The sequence below is a fragment of the Piliocolobus tephrosceles genome, chromosome 10 (assembly GCF_002776525.5).
Source record: "Piliocolobus tephrosceles isolate RC106 chromosome 10, ASM277652v3, whole genome shotgun sequence".
Lineage (NCBI taxonomy): Eukaryota > Metazoa > Chordata > Mammalia > Primates > Cercopithecidae > Piliocolobus > Piliocolobus tephrosceles.
In genome coordinates, this window is record NC_045443.1 from 108,787,105 (window position 1) to 108,802,122 (window position 15,018).

General features: G+C 45.8%; 1 protein-coding gene across 1 annotated transcript in view; it reads left to right on the plus strand.

Moving 5' to 3' along the window:
- Window positions 1-15,018, plus strand: part of CUX2 (cut like homeobox 2) — a 316,937-nt gene that overhangs the window by 175,103 nt on the left and 126,816 nt on the right. Inside the window, exons 2-3 of the mRNA XM_026449647.1 lie at window positions 7,424-7,534; window positions 11,131-11,178. Of these exons, the coding sequence (XP_026305432.1) occupies window positions 7,424-7,534; window positions 11,131-11,178 (159 nt within the window). The remainder of the gene's footprint in view (window positions 1-7,423; window positions 7,535-11,130; window positions 11,179-15,018) is intronic.

The following is a 15,018-nucleotide window of genomic DNA, read 5'->3' on the forward strand; positions in this document are numbered from 1 at the left end:
GAATGCATAAATGGATGGTGGTTGGATGGGTAGATGTATGACCGGATGAATGGATGAATGAATAAATGGATGGTTGGTTGGGTAGATAGATGTATGATTGGATGAATGGATAAATGGATGGTGGTTGGATGGGTAGATGTATGACTGGATGAATGGATAAATGGATGGTTAGTTGGGTAGATAGATGTATGACTGGATGAACGGATAAATGGATGGTGGTTTGGTAGTTGGAGGGATGTTGCATAAAGGGCTTCCAGCCTGGTTAGCACTTCAGTGGTTACTGCAGCCCCTGCCCAAGTTGGGAGCACACTATGATTTAATTAGAAGAGGTAGATTAAAGCTCTGCCTCTTCTTTGCCTGATCAGTTTCCATACCCACCCAAAGGCAATACAAAAGACATGTTAGGGTTTCACTCTTCTCCAAGCCTGCACTAAAGATAATGTCTCTGCATGATAGCCTTTGTCACCTTTCACCAAAATTACTTATACGCAAGCTTGTCTGTTTTGATTTCTGAGCTCTTGGAGGATTCAGGCTATATCTGGCTTATCATTGCCATCCCCTTTATCAAATGCCTAGCACATCAGAGACCATGAATGCATTGATGGATGAGTGGATAGGTAGATGAGTGGGTGGATAGATGGGGTCCAGTGTCTTTGGTTGCATCTCCCTGTAGTAAGGTGAAAGCAGAGCTCCTGTTTGGATTTGGGGGATCGGTGACTGTATTAGAAGTCATAATCACTGCTCATCTTGGCTTCTGAAGCCTGGCCTGGAATCTTGACCATCACTTCACATACATATCCTTACAAGAGATAATGTACATAAAGTGCTTAGTGCACTCAATAAATATTAGTATGTATGTAATAATAGACACTCAAGAAATGTTGACTATGAGCTATTGTTTCCTATAAGGAACTTCTGTGTAAAGTTTCATTTGAAGAAAAAGTTCTAGGGCTTAAAAAAATCTGGTGGCAAATATCAGGAAGAGTTAACAGGGGCTCAAAGCAGACACCTAACTTGAGGGGTGTCTGGGAAGCCTTTCTGGAAGAGGAGACATTTAAGCTGAGACACAAAGAGATGAGTAAGATCAACCACAAAGACAGAATGAGCTCATCCGAGCTGAGGGAAAGGAGACTGTGGAACCATGGAGTCAGAAGGTTCTGGTGCATTTGGGTTTCTGCACGGAATTTGGTCTGGCTGGGAAGGAAACAAGGAGAGGGGGAAGTGGGAGGGACCCAGGGACACCCAGGAGTGAGGAGATTGTCCTAGGCCAGGTTTTAAGCCAGGAGGGACATATTGACAAAGAGATTGTTTCTCTTCATGGGATCTCTTTAAAGCCTAGTAACAGCTGAGGTCCTCAATTCCTTAAATCCAGCTCACAACACTCACTTTTTAGGAGGTTTCTTCTCGGAGTTGGCCCTAGGGGGATATGTCTGAGTGTGAGGTGTCCTTGGAGCTGAGAAGAATGTGGGCACAGGTAGGCAGGATCTCAGGTTGTGTCTTAACATGTGTTCCCCTCATAAGAACGCAAATTCTAGCCCAAGGCTCTTCATATAGCTGACATTTTGGGATCAGGTGTGAAATTTCTTTAAAAACTAAGTGTTCTTGTAAGATTCCCAATCCCTCCTGGTTGGGGAAACCCGGACAAATTGAGAATGCTAGACTTGCCTCCCCAACCATTTTCCTTCCCTAGCCAAGACCCACCCTCCCCTCTGAGAAAATCCAACCTCTTAACCATGTGTGATGTGGTTGGGTAACCAAAACTATCTGTGCCTCCATTTTCTCATCTTTAAATGGGAGACTCAGATATGATTCATGTTTACTGAAGTGTGGGACACATCTCACTGATGGGACATGAAATTGTAAGCATTCAGTAGAGCCAGGGTTAGGAGGGATTGACTTGGGTTCTGAAGAACAGTTCTCCCTTATCTCTTCCACCCTTCTCCATTCCAACAAGCAGAAAGTCTCTGTAGGGGACTGCATTACCTTTAACACCTCTCCAGCACTTGCTAACCTTTTATAATAAACACAGGCAGCAATGATTAGTTTTTGGTTATACTTTTGTTTTAATGGCTACCATCTGATTATGGTACACAATTCTCTAGTGACAAGAAAGTGTCCTTTTCAAATGCACTTATTTAGGTTTAAAAAAAAGGGAAAGAGTCATTAGGTAAAAATCAGGAATAGGAAAAATGTGTCTATGATGTCAAGGTCCAAATCATGGTTACTTTTAGGGGGTACTGACAAGGAGAGAGTACTAGGGAGTTTTCAGAGGCACTAGGGACATGAATGTTCTACATCTTGAACTGGGTCGTGGTTACTCAGGTGTAAACCATTCACTAAGCTTTCACTTGAGCTTGGGAGTTCGAGACCAACCTGGGCAACATGGCGAGACCCCCATCTCTACAGAAAAAATAAAAACTAGCCAGGCATGGTAGCACATGCCTGTAGTCCCAGCTACCCAGGATGCTGTGGGAGGGTCACCTGAGCCTGGGAGGTCAAGGCTGCGGTGAGCTGTGATCATGCCACTGCAGTCCAGCCTGGGAGACAAAGCAAGACCCTATCTAAAAAAAAAAAAAAAAAAAATTTAATTTACTGAGCTTAACATTGAACTATGGAACTTAAAGTGATCCATATCTCAAAAAGAGAACCATAGGAGTCCGTTTGAAGAAAAATATTAAATAATCATATTTTAGATGCTATATCAATATGGCAGAATTCACACAGAGGGACATGAGTAGTCAAAGTTTGGACAGCAGTGACCTGAGCGACCTTGAGGATTCCTTCTAGCTCTTATGTTCTGAGTGCCTTGGAGGACTAAGTCCCAAGACTGTTCAGCACGCCAGTGGCAAACCCTCTCAGAGACATCACTTCACATACATGTGGGCACTTCCAGGGGGTGCTGCAGATCCCATCAGAAGAGCCCCTTCCTCCAAGCCCCCCGCTTCTCCTGCAGCGCCCAGTCCCGGGTGCAGCTCAGCCCCAGCCTCCTTTCTCTCTGCATATTGGCCCGAGCCTCAGCTGCATCTATCATCTGCTTCAAGCTCATTAAAATTATTTCTTTTTAGTTGCAAATGGGCTGTTTATGATGATCATTATTTGAATGGTCTGCGCCGGGCTCCGGGCTGTCTGTCTGCTGCTGATGGCCAGTTAATCAGATGAGTCTCCTCCCTGCCTGGGCCTGGCCCAAAGTCTGGGGCTGTGTTAATCATGGCTCCCCCAGGGCTGGGGGGGTTGGTGGGGCCAGCAGGGGCTGGGTAGAAGATCCTGACTTCTGTTGGGTTACCAAAGCTGTGTGTGTGGTGGTTCAGACATGCTTTCTAAAACGCAGCTTTAGACCAGTGCTAGTTTATGTTTGTGATAGAATTTTTTTCCATTCCTTCAAAATAGATATAATGCCATGAGCTTTTTAATTTTAGCTGTGTGTATTATGAAAGACCCGTGCCGATGCTGTCATTGGCCCTCTTGCTTTGCTGATACTCAAATATCCTTTATTTTAGGGTGGGAGGGAGTGGTTTTTAATGTCTTTGCTTGATACAGTAACATTTGGCAATACTCTACCAGTCTTCCTTTCTTTTAAAGCAGAATTTTTACTGAGCTGTGAAATCCAGAATTCTTGAAATCATTGATCTGGTGGGGTGTTTTCTTAGCTCTCAGTTTATCTAAACATAAGATTAATATCAGCCAAGGCCAGGCATGGTGGCTCATACCTGTAATCCCAACACTTTGGGAGGCCACAGCAGGTGGATTGCTTGAGCCCAGGAGTTTGAGACCAGCCTGGCAACATGGTGAAACCCTGTCTCTACCCCCGAAAAATGCAAAAATTAGCTGGGCATGGTGGCACATGCCTATAGTCACAGCTACTAGGGAGGCTGAGGTGGAAAGATCATTTGAGCCTGGGAGGTCAAGGCTGCAATGAGCTGTGATTGCACTACTGCACTCCAGTCTAGGTGACAAGAGTGAGACCCTGTCTCAAAAAAAAAAAAAAAAAAAAAAAAAAGACAACATTTATTGAACACTTGAAACTTTACACATCCATATCATTTAAAACAAGTGCCCTGAACACCTCCCAGCTGATGGAGAAGCGGAGCAGAAGCCCACTGAAGAGAAGGGCATTAAAAATTCGCCTTTATAATCCACCAAGGAGGTAATCCACACCTCAGTTATTAGAATTGACTGTAATATATTTCCAAGCCCCTGCTTGAATCACCATACAGACACATTAATGTGTTCCATGAGATGATGTATGTTAGGAACTTAGGCGTAGTGCCTGGTACATGTAAGCTTTCCATAAATGGTAGTTATGACTATTTACTATTATTATTATTGGTGTTAGTGTGTTTACCAGTGAACTGTGGCAAGAATTCAGGGTTGAAGGACATAGATTGAGGCAAAATTGAGAAGAACGTGGATGTCAGTGACTTCGTCTGCTCGAGGAAAGATACCAAGGGCTGGGCTTGTGGTGGGGTCAGAGTGAGGGGACTGGTGATGTCCCCCTGCCTTCCCTGGCTCGGTTCTTTCTGCAGTGTGGACACAGCAGACATCCTGTCTGTCAGATTTGTACCCACCAGCAGCCTGAGAGGTGCAGGTGGAGGGAGTCAGGCATAACTGTCTGTGACAACATATCAGGTGGTTAGACTTATCCTGCTCTGCAATTTCCTTTCAGAACCTGGGTTGGATGTTTTTAATGAGGAGTCAAAGTCCACCCCCACCAGGTATATTGGTTGCTGTGTTGTGGGAAGGCACCAGTGTCCCTGCAATAAGAATATAGTGTCAGACACGGCCGGGTGCGGTGGCTCATGCCGGTAATCCCAGCACTTTGGGAGGCCGAGGTGCGTGGATCACGAGGTCATGAGATCGAGACCATCCTGGCTAACATGGTGAAACCCCATCTCTACTAAAAATACAAAAAATTAGCTAGGCATGGTGGCAGGCACTTGTAGTCCCAGCTACTCGGGAGGCTGAGGCAGGAGAATGGCGTGAACCTGGGAGGTGGAGCTTACAGTGAGCCGAGATCTCGCCACTGCACTCCAGCCTGGGCGACAGTGAGACTCTGTCTTGGAAAAAAAAAAAAAAAAAGAACATAGTGTCAGACACACAATAATCCAAGATGGAGAGCTGTAAACCCATGTCCCAGCTCTGTTTGTCCTGCAGCAATGTAAAAATCACATCTTTGTCTTCAAGAGAGATGAGAAAAACTAAAAAGAACTGAGAGTATGCTGCTGCAACTCAAATTGACCATGGCACTCTAGTTTTTTTCTGTCCTGCCAAGTGAGATTCTGTCCACATGGCCGTGCCAACCAGTTGGGTTTTGTCTACCTTTGTATATTGCTGCAAACACTGATCTCTCCTGTCACTGGATATTTTGGTTGTGATCAGTTGTAGTTTCTTTATTAGAAACTGTGATTAGTTTTAAGTGATGCTAAACCAGAATTCCTCCTTTTTGCTCATAACACCTTGTTCCTCACCTGGCTTAATCCTGGTAAAAACCGGGCTTTTAAACTGGAAGCCCCCATGTACCTTCAAGTGGGAGTACCCTGTGCTTTGGCAAGAATTGCTTTCAGCACCTTGGAGAGCACCTGGTTCTGCTCCTCCCGCCCCTAACATAGAGACAGGGTCTGTCACCCAGGCTGGAGTGCACTGGCACCATCACAGCTCACTGCAGCCTTGACTTCCTGAGCTCAAGCAGTCCTCCCATCTCAGCCTCCCAAGTAGCTGGGACTGTAGGTGCAGTGCCACCACGACAAGCTTGTTGTTCTATTTTTTTATAGAGAGGAGGCCACTATGTTGCCCAGGCTGGTCTCGAACTCTTGGCCTCCCAAAGTGCTGAGATGACAGGCATGAGCCACCGCACCTGGCCCTCACCTCTATTTCAAAGCTACTTTGGTGCCTCCACCTTCTCCCTTCTAGTCTCATAATTTTCTAAAGAAGTTAGGCATTTCTCCAGAAATAGAAGTTCCTTGTTGGATTTCTACAAAGAAATCCATAGGCCAGGGACACTCTTCCCAGCTTGGGGTGCCAGGTTTATGGTGCTCTGGTGAGCTGCTATTGAGCAGATTTAGTGACTCTGAGACATGATATAAGACACTTACCATGCATTTCGTCTCTTAGAGGGAAAAGGATTTGCAGTGGGTTAATAGTACTTTTATTTCATTATCTAATGGCAAAAGTGTTTCATTGTGTGTGTGCAAGATGAATGTGTATTAGTGATGACAAATGGGGTCTTTCAACACGGTGCTGGGCCTCATCATACATATGTTAGATTAAAGAGTTCACCCTAGAAATACACTGCCGCATCTGCGTGTGTGTTTTTAATAAATCTGATTGCAGAAATTTATTGCATCACCGGATTTAGGAAATTATGGGGCTTGATTGCTGCAAATATAATCGGGTGATATATACAGAAATGCTCCTCGAGTTATGGTCCAGAAAAAAAGCCCATCTCGGGATGGTGCAAGGAAGCAGCCGACCACATAAACAGAGCATTTCTTGAATTATGCAAATGAAATCCATGACAACTCATGGTGAATTGTACTCCCCTTGTGAAACTGCCACCATTAAAGTGAAGAAAGCTTCAAGAGAGGTGATCAAATATACATGCACGACCAGCAGACATTGTCTGTGATGTGTGTGAACCGGAGCATCCCCCCTTCCATCCCTCTCCCTTTTTCCCTCGCTAGTACATCCTATAAAAACCTGGTCTGATACCTTCCTTGCATATAAGCCAACAAAGCGCCTTCCAATCCATTTCTTCTGAATCCAGGAGTCTTCAATGAAATATTTCTTAGACTTGAAGTGAACCTTAAATGATTTACTGCGAGATACACAAAAGGTCAGCTTACTTCTTATTGGCACTTTCATTTTTCCAAAATCTACTGAAATTAAAAAGCCATCTATATCTTAAAAGGCGTATTTATGAACCTTTAAGTGTAAGTAAGTCATAGTTGGAGCCGTTCCCACCTCTGATATATGAAAGCTGTCGACAGCACTTTCTTCCACTATAATATGCCCATACAATATGCCGCACTTTACTATTTTGACATGGTTTGGAGATGTTTTCTACAGTTACTGACAAGCTTATGCCATCACTCCTTTGGAAATTTAAGAGGTGGGGCAGGGGGTGGGGGAAGAGATGAAAAAAGAAAAAAAACCAACTCCACCCAACTTTATAGAAGATTATTGATCTGGCCTGACTTCCAATGAGCAAAAAAAGCTGTCCTGGATTTTTTTTTCAGTTGCATCCCAGTTTTGTAAATTATTTATTTGTACCAGGAGTCAATATCCTGTCTTTTCTCAGTTTTGTAAGTTAAGAAAACTTGTTCAGAATGCTGTTTTGTACAATGGTTAAAAAGGAATAAAGAAAAAAAAATCTTTTTTCTTTTCTCTCTCTCTTTTTTTTTTTTTTTTTTTTTTTTTATTGTTCCAGAAGGAGCTTAATTCCGTTGCTTCTGAGCTGTCTGCACGGCAGGAGGAGAGTGAACATTCTCATAAACATTTAATTGAACTCCGCCGGGAATTTAAGAAAAATGTACCTGAGGTATGGTATATTTGCTGTTATAGAATTAACTCAGTAGGAATGCAGATTTCTCTCCATTCAAACTATATTTTGAAAACTGTAGATGTAAGTGACTAACAAGAAAAGAAGCTAATTAGCCACAAAGAAAAATGACAGCCCCCAACCTTTCGGAGTTTCTTGGCCTAGCGGTGCTTAGCAGTGCCGACTGAAGGGAGGGCGGGGCGTTTCTCCATCAACGTCATTGTTTTTCGAGGGTGCTGTGAAACATCCATTTTCCCCCCACATTCATATCCAAGTCAAATGCCTGGCCTTGCTGGCAAAGACAATGTGCCTTAGAGTTCTTGATTTTATTTTGCTTTCCCATTGGCGTCTGGAGGAAGGCAGCCGTCGACTCTGTAACACCCTCTCGGGGCCTGCCGGCGCTCATCATCTCTGAAACTCGGCCTCTCACCCCCTGTACGTGCACCTCATTCTTCCCCTTCACCGCCTCCCTTGCAGTCCCAGCAACCAGCTATGCCTTTTCCAGCAGCCATTGCCGGGAGCTTGGTAGGGGACAGAGAATGACTAGCCCCCAGCAATGTAAGAGCCCCCCAAGGAACAGACTAGAACAGACAAGTTTCTGTTCTTTACCAGCCCTGGATGTGTGAATTCTTTTCCTTCCTCTCACAGGCCCCCCTATTGCTTCTCAAGTTATAAAACAAATGATGAGAATAAATACAAATAGGGAAAATAAAGCCCTCTGACTCTATATAAAAAGGATGTGGCACATCAGGGCTGTGACAGGGAACAGACATCAGGGATCTCTGCGGCCAGATCTCCCCAAAGCCAACTGTGTTTCATTCTGGTCAGCAGAAGGTTAACATCTGTCCTTACCTGCTCAGGTGTGCTGCAGGAAGGTGGGGCAGAGTTTGGCATTCAGATGGGAGACTTTGATTCCACCAGTTACACTCTGCCAGCCTGATACCGGGATTGGTGGGGGATCCTGTTGCCATCTCGCTGTTCAGGGAGGGGAACATGGGAAGACAGGGAAGAGGCAAACCCAGCTAGGGATCAGGCCATATGAGCGCAGAGGGGAGAAGCCTCAGGTCCACCTCAGCCTCTTAGCTGCAAAAAACTTCTCACACAAGTCATAAATGTCTTTGGTTCTTCAAGTCAAGAGAAGGGACTAGAATCTAGCTATAATTTGTCCATGGAGCAAGTCTGGAAGGAAGAGAGTGTCTGCGTGGAGAAGGGGCATGAATCTCAGGTCTAAAAGCCTCTCCCATGTTGTGGCTTCAGAAAAGTCAAGCCAGGCCTTTGGTTTGACTCCAAGAGCCAAGAAGGCACCAGTGATGCCGAGAACCCTTCCTTCACCTTTTAGAACAGAGCTCAGCTTGGTCTAGAAACTAATTTTTCTCCCCAGAATGAGGTTACCTTTGATTCTCCTTTGACTCCAGGAAGCAGAGCTGAATCCGCCCCACATCTTCACAGCTGCACGTGCCCTCTCTCTAGTCAGCTTAGACCCTCTGTCTCATCCTCCTTCTCCTAGCCCAACTGACTTTCTTCTGAGGCCATGTGGGAACCCCCAGGTGATGAGGGAAATCCAGGCCATGTTTTAAGCCTCTGAGTTCAGCTTACATAATTTTAATACTGCATAATTATGCAATTATGTAATTAGGAGGAATAAGTTTCTATTCCTATTATAGTCGTGCCTCTGAAAATTCTCCTTTTTGGAGCCAGTCTCTCCTGATGGAGAAAGTCACGCCGAGGCTTTATTTAAGAGCTCCTCTGGCTGGTGCCCAGCTCACCTCCTGCTCGCGCCTGTGCTGGGCGTCCCCCAGCCGTGAAGCAGATGAGGCGGCGTGCTTCTAGAAATGGGCGGCATTAGCACGAAGTCCCGCCAAGCCTGTACCTCGCAGAGTGCTCAGATACTTGAGTGTGGGGCTGTGAAAAGGGCCTGTTTGGGGAGTCCAGTGACCTGGGTTCAAATTCTAGCTGCGCCATTCACTTGCTGTGTGACCTTGAGCAGGCCAGCCCCTCTTGGGTCCTCAGTTTCCCCTTCTGTAAACTCAAGGAACTGGAGAGATGGTTTCTGAGAGGTCCCATCCAGAACTAATGTTTCCTGAACATGGACCGGAGGTCTCCCGCCATCACATTTTTATTTAGTCTGTAAAGTCTTTTGAACTTTATGGTGAGTTGCCAATATTTAGCATCTCAGATGATTTCACCTAAAAATTGGATTTCCGGTGTCTTTTGAGAATATTTGGTAGATTGTGCAACCCAGAGGTTCCATGCTCATGCTGCCGTCATCAGCTAGAGCAGAGCACGTCACTCCATCGGTGGGGCTTGCATTGTCCCAGCCTCCCTTGTAGTTGCTTCCTGCCTGGCCTGGTGGGCATTTGACTTCACCACCTGTGACCCAGATTCTCAGAAGTTTCCTTCTCTATGGCTGAGCCTTGCACCCATGGCCCCTTATGGTCAAGTCTACTAGGCCTGTGTCTCCCCTGAAGGTCCCCGACATACATCAGTCTATCAATCAGTGGCTCAGGAAAGCCCCAGGGATCTGGAATCAGGGGCGGAAGCAACACATTATTATTTGCATAATGAAGGGGTTTATTCTTTACCTGCCCATAAGTCTTCTTCAGCCCATCTCTTCCTTTCCTGTGCTGTCTGGGGCACCCCCTCCCCACCCTGTCTAGTCCCTCAGTGCCTCCCATGGGGATTACTGGTAGCTGTGGCTGATTGTGATGGGGGAGTCACACCAGCAGATCTCACAGGAAACTGGAGGATTAGGTTTGGAGTCTCAGGACACGTGGTTCTTAAGGCTTCCCTCGTACGTGCCAGGGAGAAGAATACATAGGAGTTTGCCAGGCTAGCCCAAGTTGCTGGGATCCTCAGGTCATTCATGAAAGCCAGGAAATTAGGGTCTGGAAATAGGAGGCTCAGGGTGACTGGGACAAACTTCTCCTCTGAAGACAGCCCACATCCATAGAGTTCCTCAAACATCTGCACAGCTCAGATGGGGTAGAGACCCAGCCTAGACTGCAGAAACTGCACGTTCTGGTGAGGAAGGAGAGTCAAGTACACAAGTGGCATTGCTAAAATGCAAAAGGCAGTCTTCACTGGAGAGGTGGCTACAGGGTAGGGTCACAGAGACCTTGCAACCTGAAAGAGGCTGCCCCGGGCGACACCTTGAAGGGCAGAAGGTTTTTAAGGAAGGACTTCCATGTAGTGCTAAGCGTGGAGAATTCAGGTTACCTCTCCAGCCCCCACCCCACCCCAAAGTGTGACCTGGGATGGACTACCTGTCTCACAAGACATTTTGCATAAAAGACCATTCTATGATCAAATCCATTTGAGAAACGCCACTTCCTTTGTCTTCTGGAAATTCCCTGCATGCATTATGAAAGACTCCAGAAAGTCCTGCAGGAAAGAAACCCCTTGGACTTGACATTTCCCAGTCTGGTGTGGCTTGGTACCCCTATTTGTGTGTGTCCCTTGTGAAATCCAATGGAGTTCAGGCCCCACGGGACATGCTTAGGAAATGCTGAGCCAGGGACAGCAGCGAGCTACGAGCAGGGGCCATGGGGGCGTCCCACCTGGCACTGTAGTGAACTCTTTGCTGATCTCTTTTTCAGGAAATCAGAGAGATGGTGGCTCCCGTATTAAAAAGCTTCCAAGCCGAGGTAAGACCCAGGGCCCACAGCATGTCAGAAAAGTGCCCCCCATGGCTCCCCCTCCTGTCCCACCTAGAGTTGCCCAAGGGGGCCAGCAGCCTCCAGAAGCTTTGGAGAAGCTTCCCTGTCCCCATTGCAAACTCTGTGCCCTTCCCTCTGGTGTCCCATCCCAATGGTGTAGTGATAAGAATTGGTTCTCTGTTCAGTTTGACAGAATTCAAGTCTGATTTCCAAGAAATCTCCCTCTCCCTAGACTTTGCCCAACCTTACACTGGCTCTGCTACATGTAAGATCTGTGACTTTGGGGCATACACAGTGGCTCACACCTGTAATCCCAATGCTTTGGGAGGCTGAAGTGGGAGGATCACTTGAGGCCAGAAGTTCAAGACCAGCCTAGGCAGCATAACAAGAACCCCATCTCTACAAAAAAATTAAAAATTAGCTAGTCATGGTGGCACGTGCCTGTAGTCCCAGCTACTCTGGAGGCTGAGGTGGGAGGACTGCTTAAACCCGTCACGTTGAGGCTGCAGTAAGCCATGATCCTACCACTGCACACCAACCTGGGTGACAGAGTGAGCCCCCGTCTCTAAAACAGTAAAAAATAAAATTTAAGAAAGATCTATGACCTTGAACAAACCTACCTCACCTTCCAGGCTTGATTTCCTATCTTTAAAATCAGAGATTGGTACGAGATGACCTTTGCCCTCTCTTGGCGTTCTGCTCTCCTTTGATTCTCTGAGGCAACCTTGCAGATAAGTCCACACAGTTACCAGCCCAAGCAGAAATTCTTTGCACCAGCCCACTGTTTGAGTATAAAAGTGACATTGTCCGCATTCTTTCCTGCCAACCCGCTGAGCCCTAGTCCCTTTGCTGTCCTCAGTAAATAATTTATCTTGCTTTTTGGAAGCCCTGTGATCAGGGTGAACTGCCCCCATTTCTCCTCTTTGCTTGCCTTCGTAACCAAGAGTCTGATAATGTCCATTTGGCTGGCTGGCACAGGAGGCAGGCCAAGAAAAGACTGGAATCATGTGGGTCCAGGGATTTCTAAAGCGTGCCATCTTGAAGGGGCTCTTCTCAGGCTTTCCTGGGCTCAGGCAGGACCCCAGAAGGATTGGCCACACTCGGAGCTCACCAGAGGGGATGCATTTTAAGTCTGTCATCCACCAAGCGCCACATTACTTTAAATATGTCTCTTTGGAACCACATAAGCACATAAGGCAATATTAAAGTAAACAATAACTGGATTTACACAAATGTCGCTGATTTCCATATTTTTCATCCTTTCATTTTATTACCGAGTTGACTGATGTGCTTATTTATTTACAGGGCCATCCGGTATTGATTCATTTGGTTGCGAGGTGCCTGGGCTGGGAAGAAAAAAACCAGAAAGACCAATAATGTTAGGAATGGGGGTTTTCATGACTTTGTGTTAAAAAAAAAATAGAGATTCCCATCTACCAACTCCTAGTTGCAGGAGAGCCGCTCAGCACACAAGCTACCTATAGCAACTGATCCCTCTGCCCAATCTAAAGACAGGCATTGAGCTGTTTGTAGAGAGCATCACTTTCTCAACTGTTTCCTTGCTTGAGTTGGTGTGAACAGAGCTTCCATTGGCCTTTTAGAACCTCAGTTTTCCCTATCTGTTAAATGGGAGTATAAAGACACTGGCAAGTCTTTTCATGTTGTTTTGAGGATTAACTGAGATCTAATGCAGGGAAAGGGTTTAATATAATGTCTGACACATGAAGAGCTGTTAGCGGGTGAAGAGCACAGATGCTGAAGTCAGCCTGGGTTGGCATCCCACCTCTCCCACTTACTAGCTGTGTGATTTGGGGTGAGCTACTTAACCTCTCTGTGCCTCCATTTCCTCATCTGTAAAATGAGATACTAATTATACATATTTCAGGCCAGGCAGTGGCTCACCCCTGTAATCCCAGCACTTTGGGAGGCCAAGGAGGGTAGATCACTTCAGGTCAGGAGTTTGAGACCAGCCTGGCCAACATAATGGAACCCCAACTCTACTAAAAATACAAAAATTAGCCAGGTGTGGTGGCGGGCACCTGTAATTCTAATTACCCGGGAGTCTGAGACAGGAGAATCGCTTGAACCCAGAAGGTGGAGGTTGCAGTGAGCCAAGATCGCGCCACTGCATTCCAGCCTGGGTGACAGAGCAAGACTCTGTCTCAAAAGAAAAATATATATATATACATATTTCACAGGGTGAGATTGAGGAAGAACAAAGTTAATACAGATGAAGTGCTTAAAATACTGCCTTGCATATGAGAAGTCTTGGATATTTTATTATTCCTATAAGCAGTGACCTCCAATACAGGTTTACTGGGTCTCTAGTATGGCTGAGCAGCCATCTGCCACTTTCCTAACTAGGTGTTGAAGGCTTTTTATCTCAAAGAAGGGTTCGAGGGTTTTTTTTTTTTTTCCCCCTGTAGGAGGTGGGTATGACTTACGTTAGCTTTTCAATAGGAGAAACGTTAGGTTTGGGTGATGTTTGGGAGAAGACCTGACTGCAGCATGGTAGAAAATACATGCAGGTCTGACTCAGGCCTGGTCAAAACCTCAGCTCTGCTCCTAAACCAGCTGTGTGGCCTTGGGGAAGTTCCTTAACCTCTCTGGACTTCAGCTTTCCTCCTCAGCCAAATGAGGCTAACAATAAGGATTCAGAAGCCAGGTGCGGTCACTCATGCCTATAATCCCAGCACTTTGGGAGGCTAAGATGGGAGGATCACCTGGGGCCAGGAGTTTGAGACCAGCGTGGGCAACATAATGAGACCCCCCCCACCTCTACAAAAAAAATTTTAAATTAGCTGGGCATGGTGGCTCGTGCTTGTAGTCCCAGCTCTCAGGAGGCTGAGGTGGGAGGATCACTTGAGGCCAGGAGTTCAAGGCTGTAGTGAGCTATGATTATACCACTTCTTTCTATTATGGGCAACAGAGCGAGACCTGGTCTCTTAAAAAAGGAAAAAGGATTCAAAAACTTTAGCAGCATGGAAGCAGTCCCAGGGTCTGGCACACAGTTGGTGCTCAATAAATACTGGGACAGAGAAAGTCTTAGGCCAAAAGGAAAGACAAAGTAGAATTCTCGTTTTCAAAACCCATGTGGCACATTGAATAGATGCTGCTTTAATAGCTGGAGACCTTAAAGAACTTTGTTAATTTTCTTAAGAGGGCTTTCCATCGTCCCTTTAATGTACCAAGAAGACTACATTTGTCTGGAATTTTATTCCTGAAACCCCTGCTTTTCTCATGATCTATTGACTAAGCCATCGTGGCCTCTGTGTCCTCCTTGCGCCTCAGGGGAGAGACGCTGCCAAAGGAAGGTGTTAATAAAAAGCATCTTCTTCGTCCAGAAAAAGCTGCACATGCACAGGCCGTTTATAATCCAAATTTGATTTTCATTTTAATTTTTTTAACAAGGCCTCATCCTTTATGCCGCTCTCCTCTCGCAATCCACTGGGCTCTGGGCTGGCGCTGCGATTCCCAAGTGGGTATTAATCACCTCCTGGAAATATTCTCTGGGGCAAATACCGTCCCAAGTCACATAAACTAGCCCATAAAATGCCAGGGCTGAATATCACACCCGTCATTCCTTCTTCCCAGTGCAGGCCTTTCCTTGAACTATACCATGTTCAGTTTCATGGTATATACCATGAAATATACGATGTTCAAAAAAGATACCATGTTATTCCTGAATTTTGCTTCACCAGCCCTGGTGTGTTCAGAATCTGGGCATACTTCTTATCTTTTTATATTATATATGTGTGGATCTATCTTTTCTTTCTTTCTGTGTGTGTATGTGTGTGTGTGTTTGTGTGCGCGCGTGCACCCGCTTGT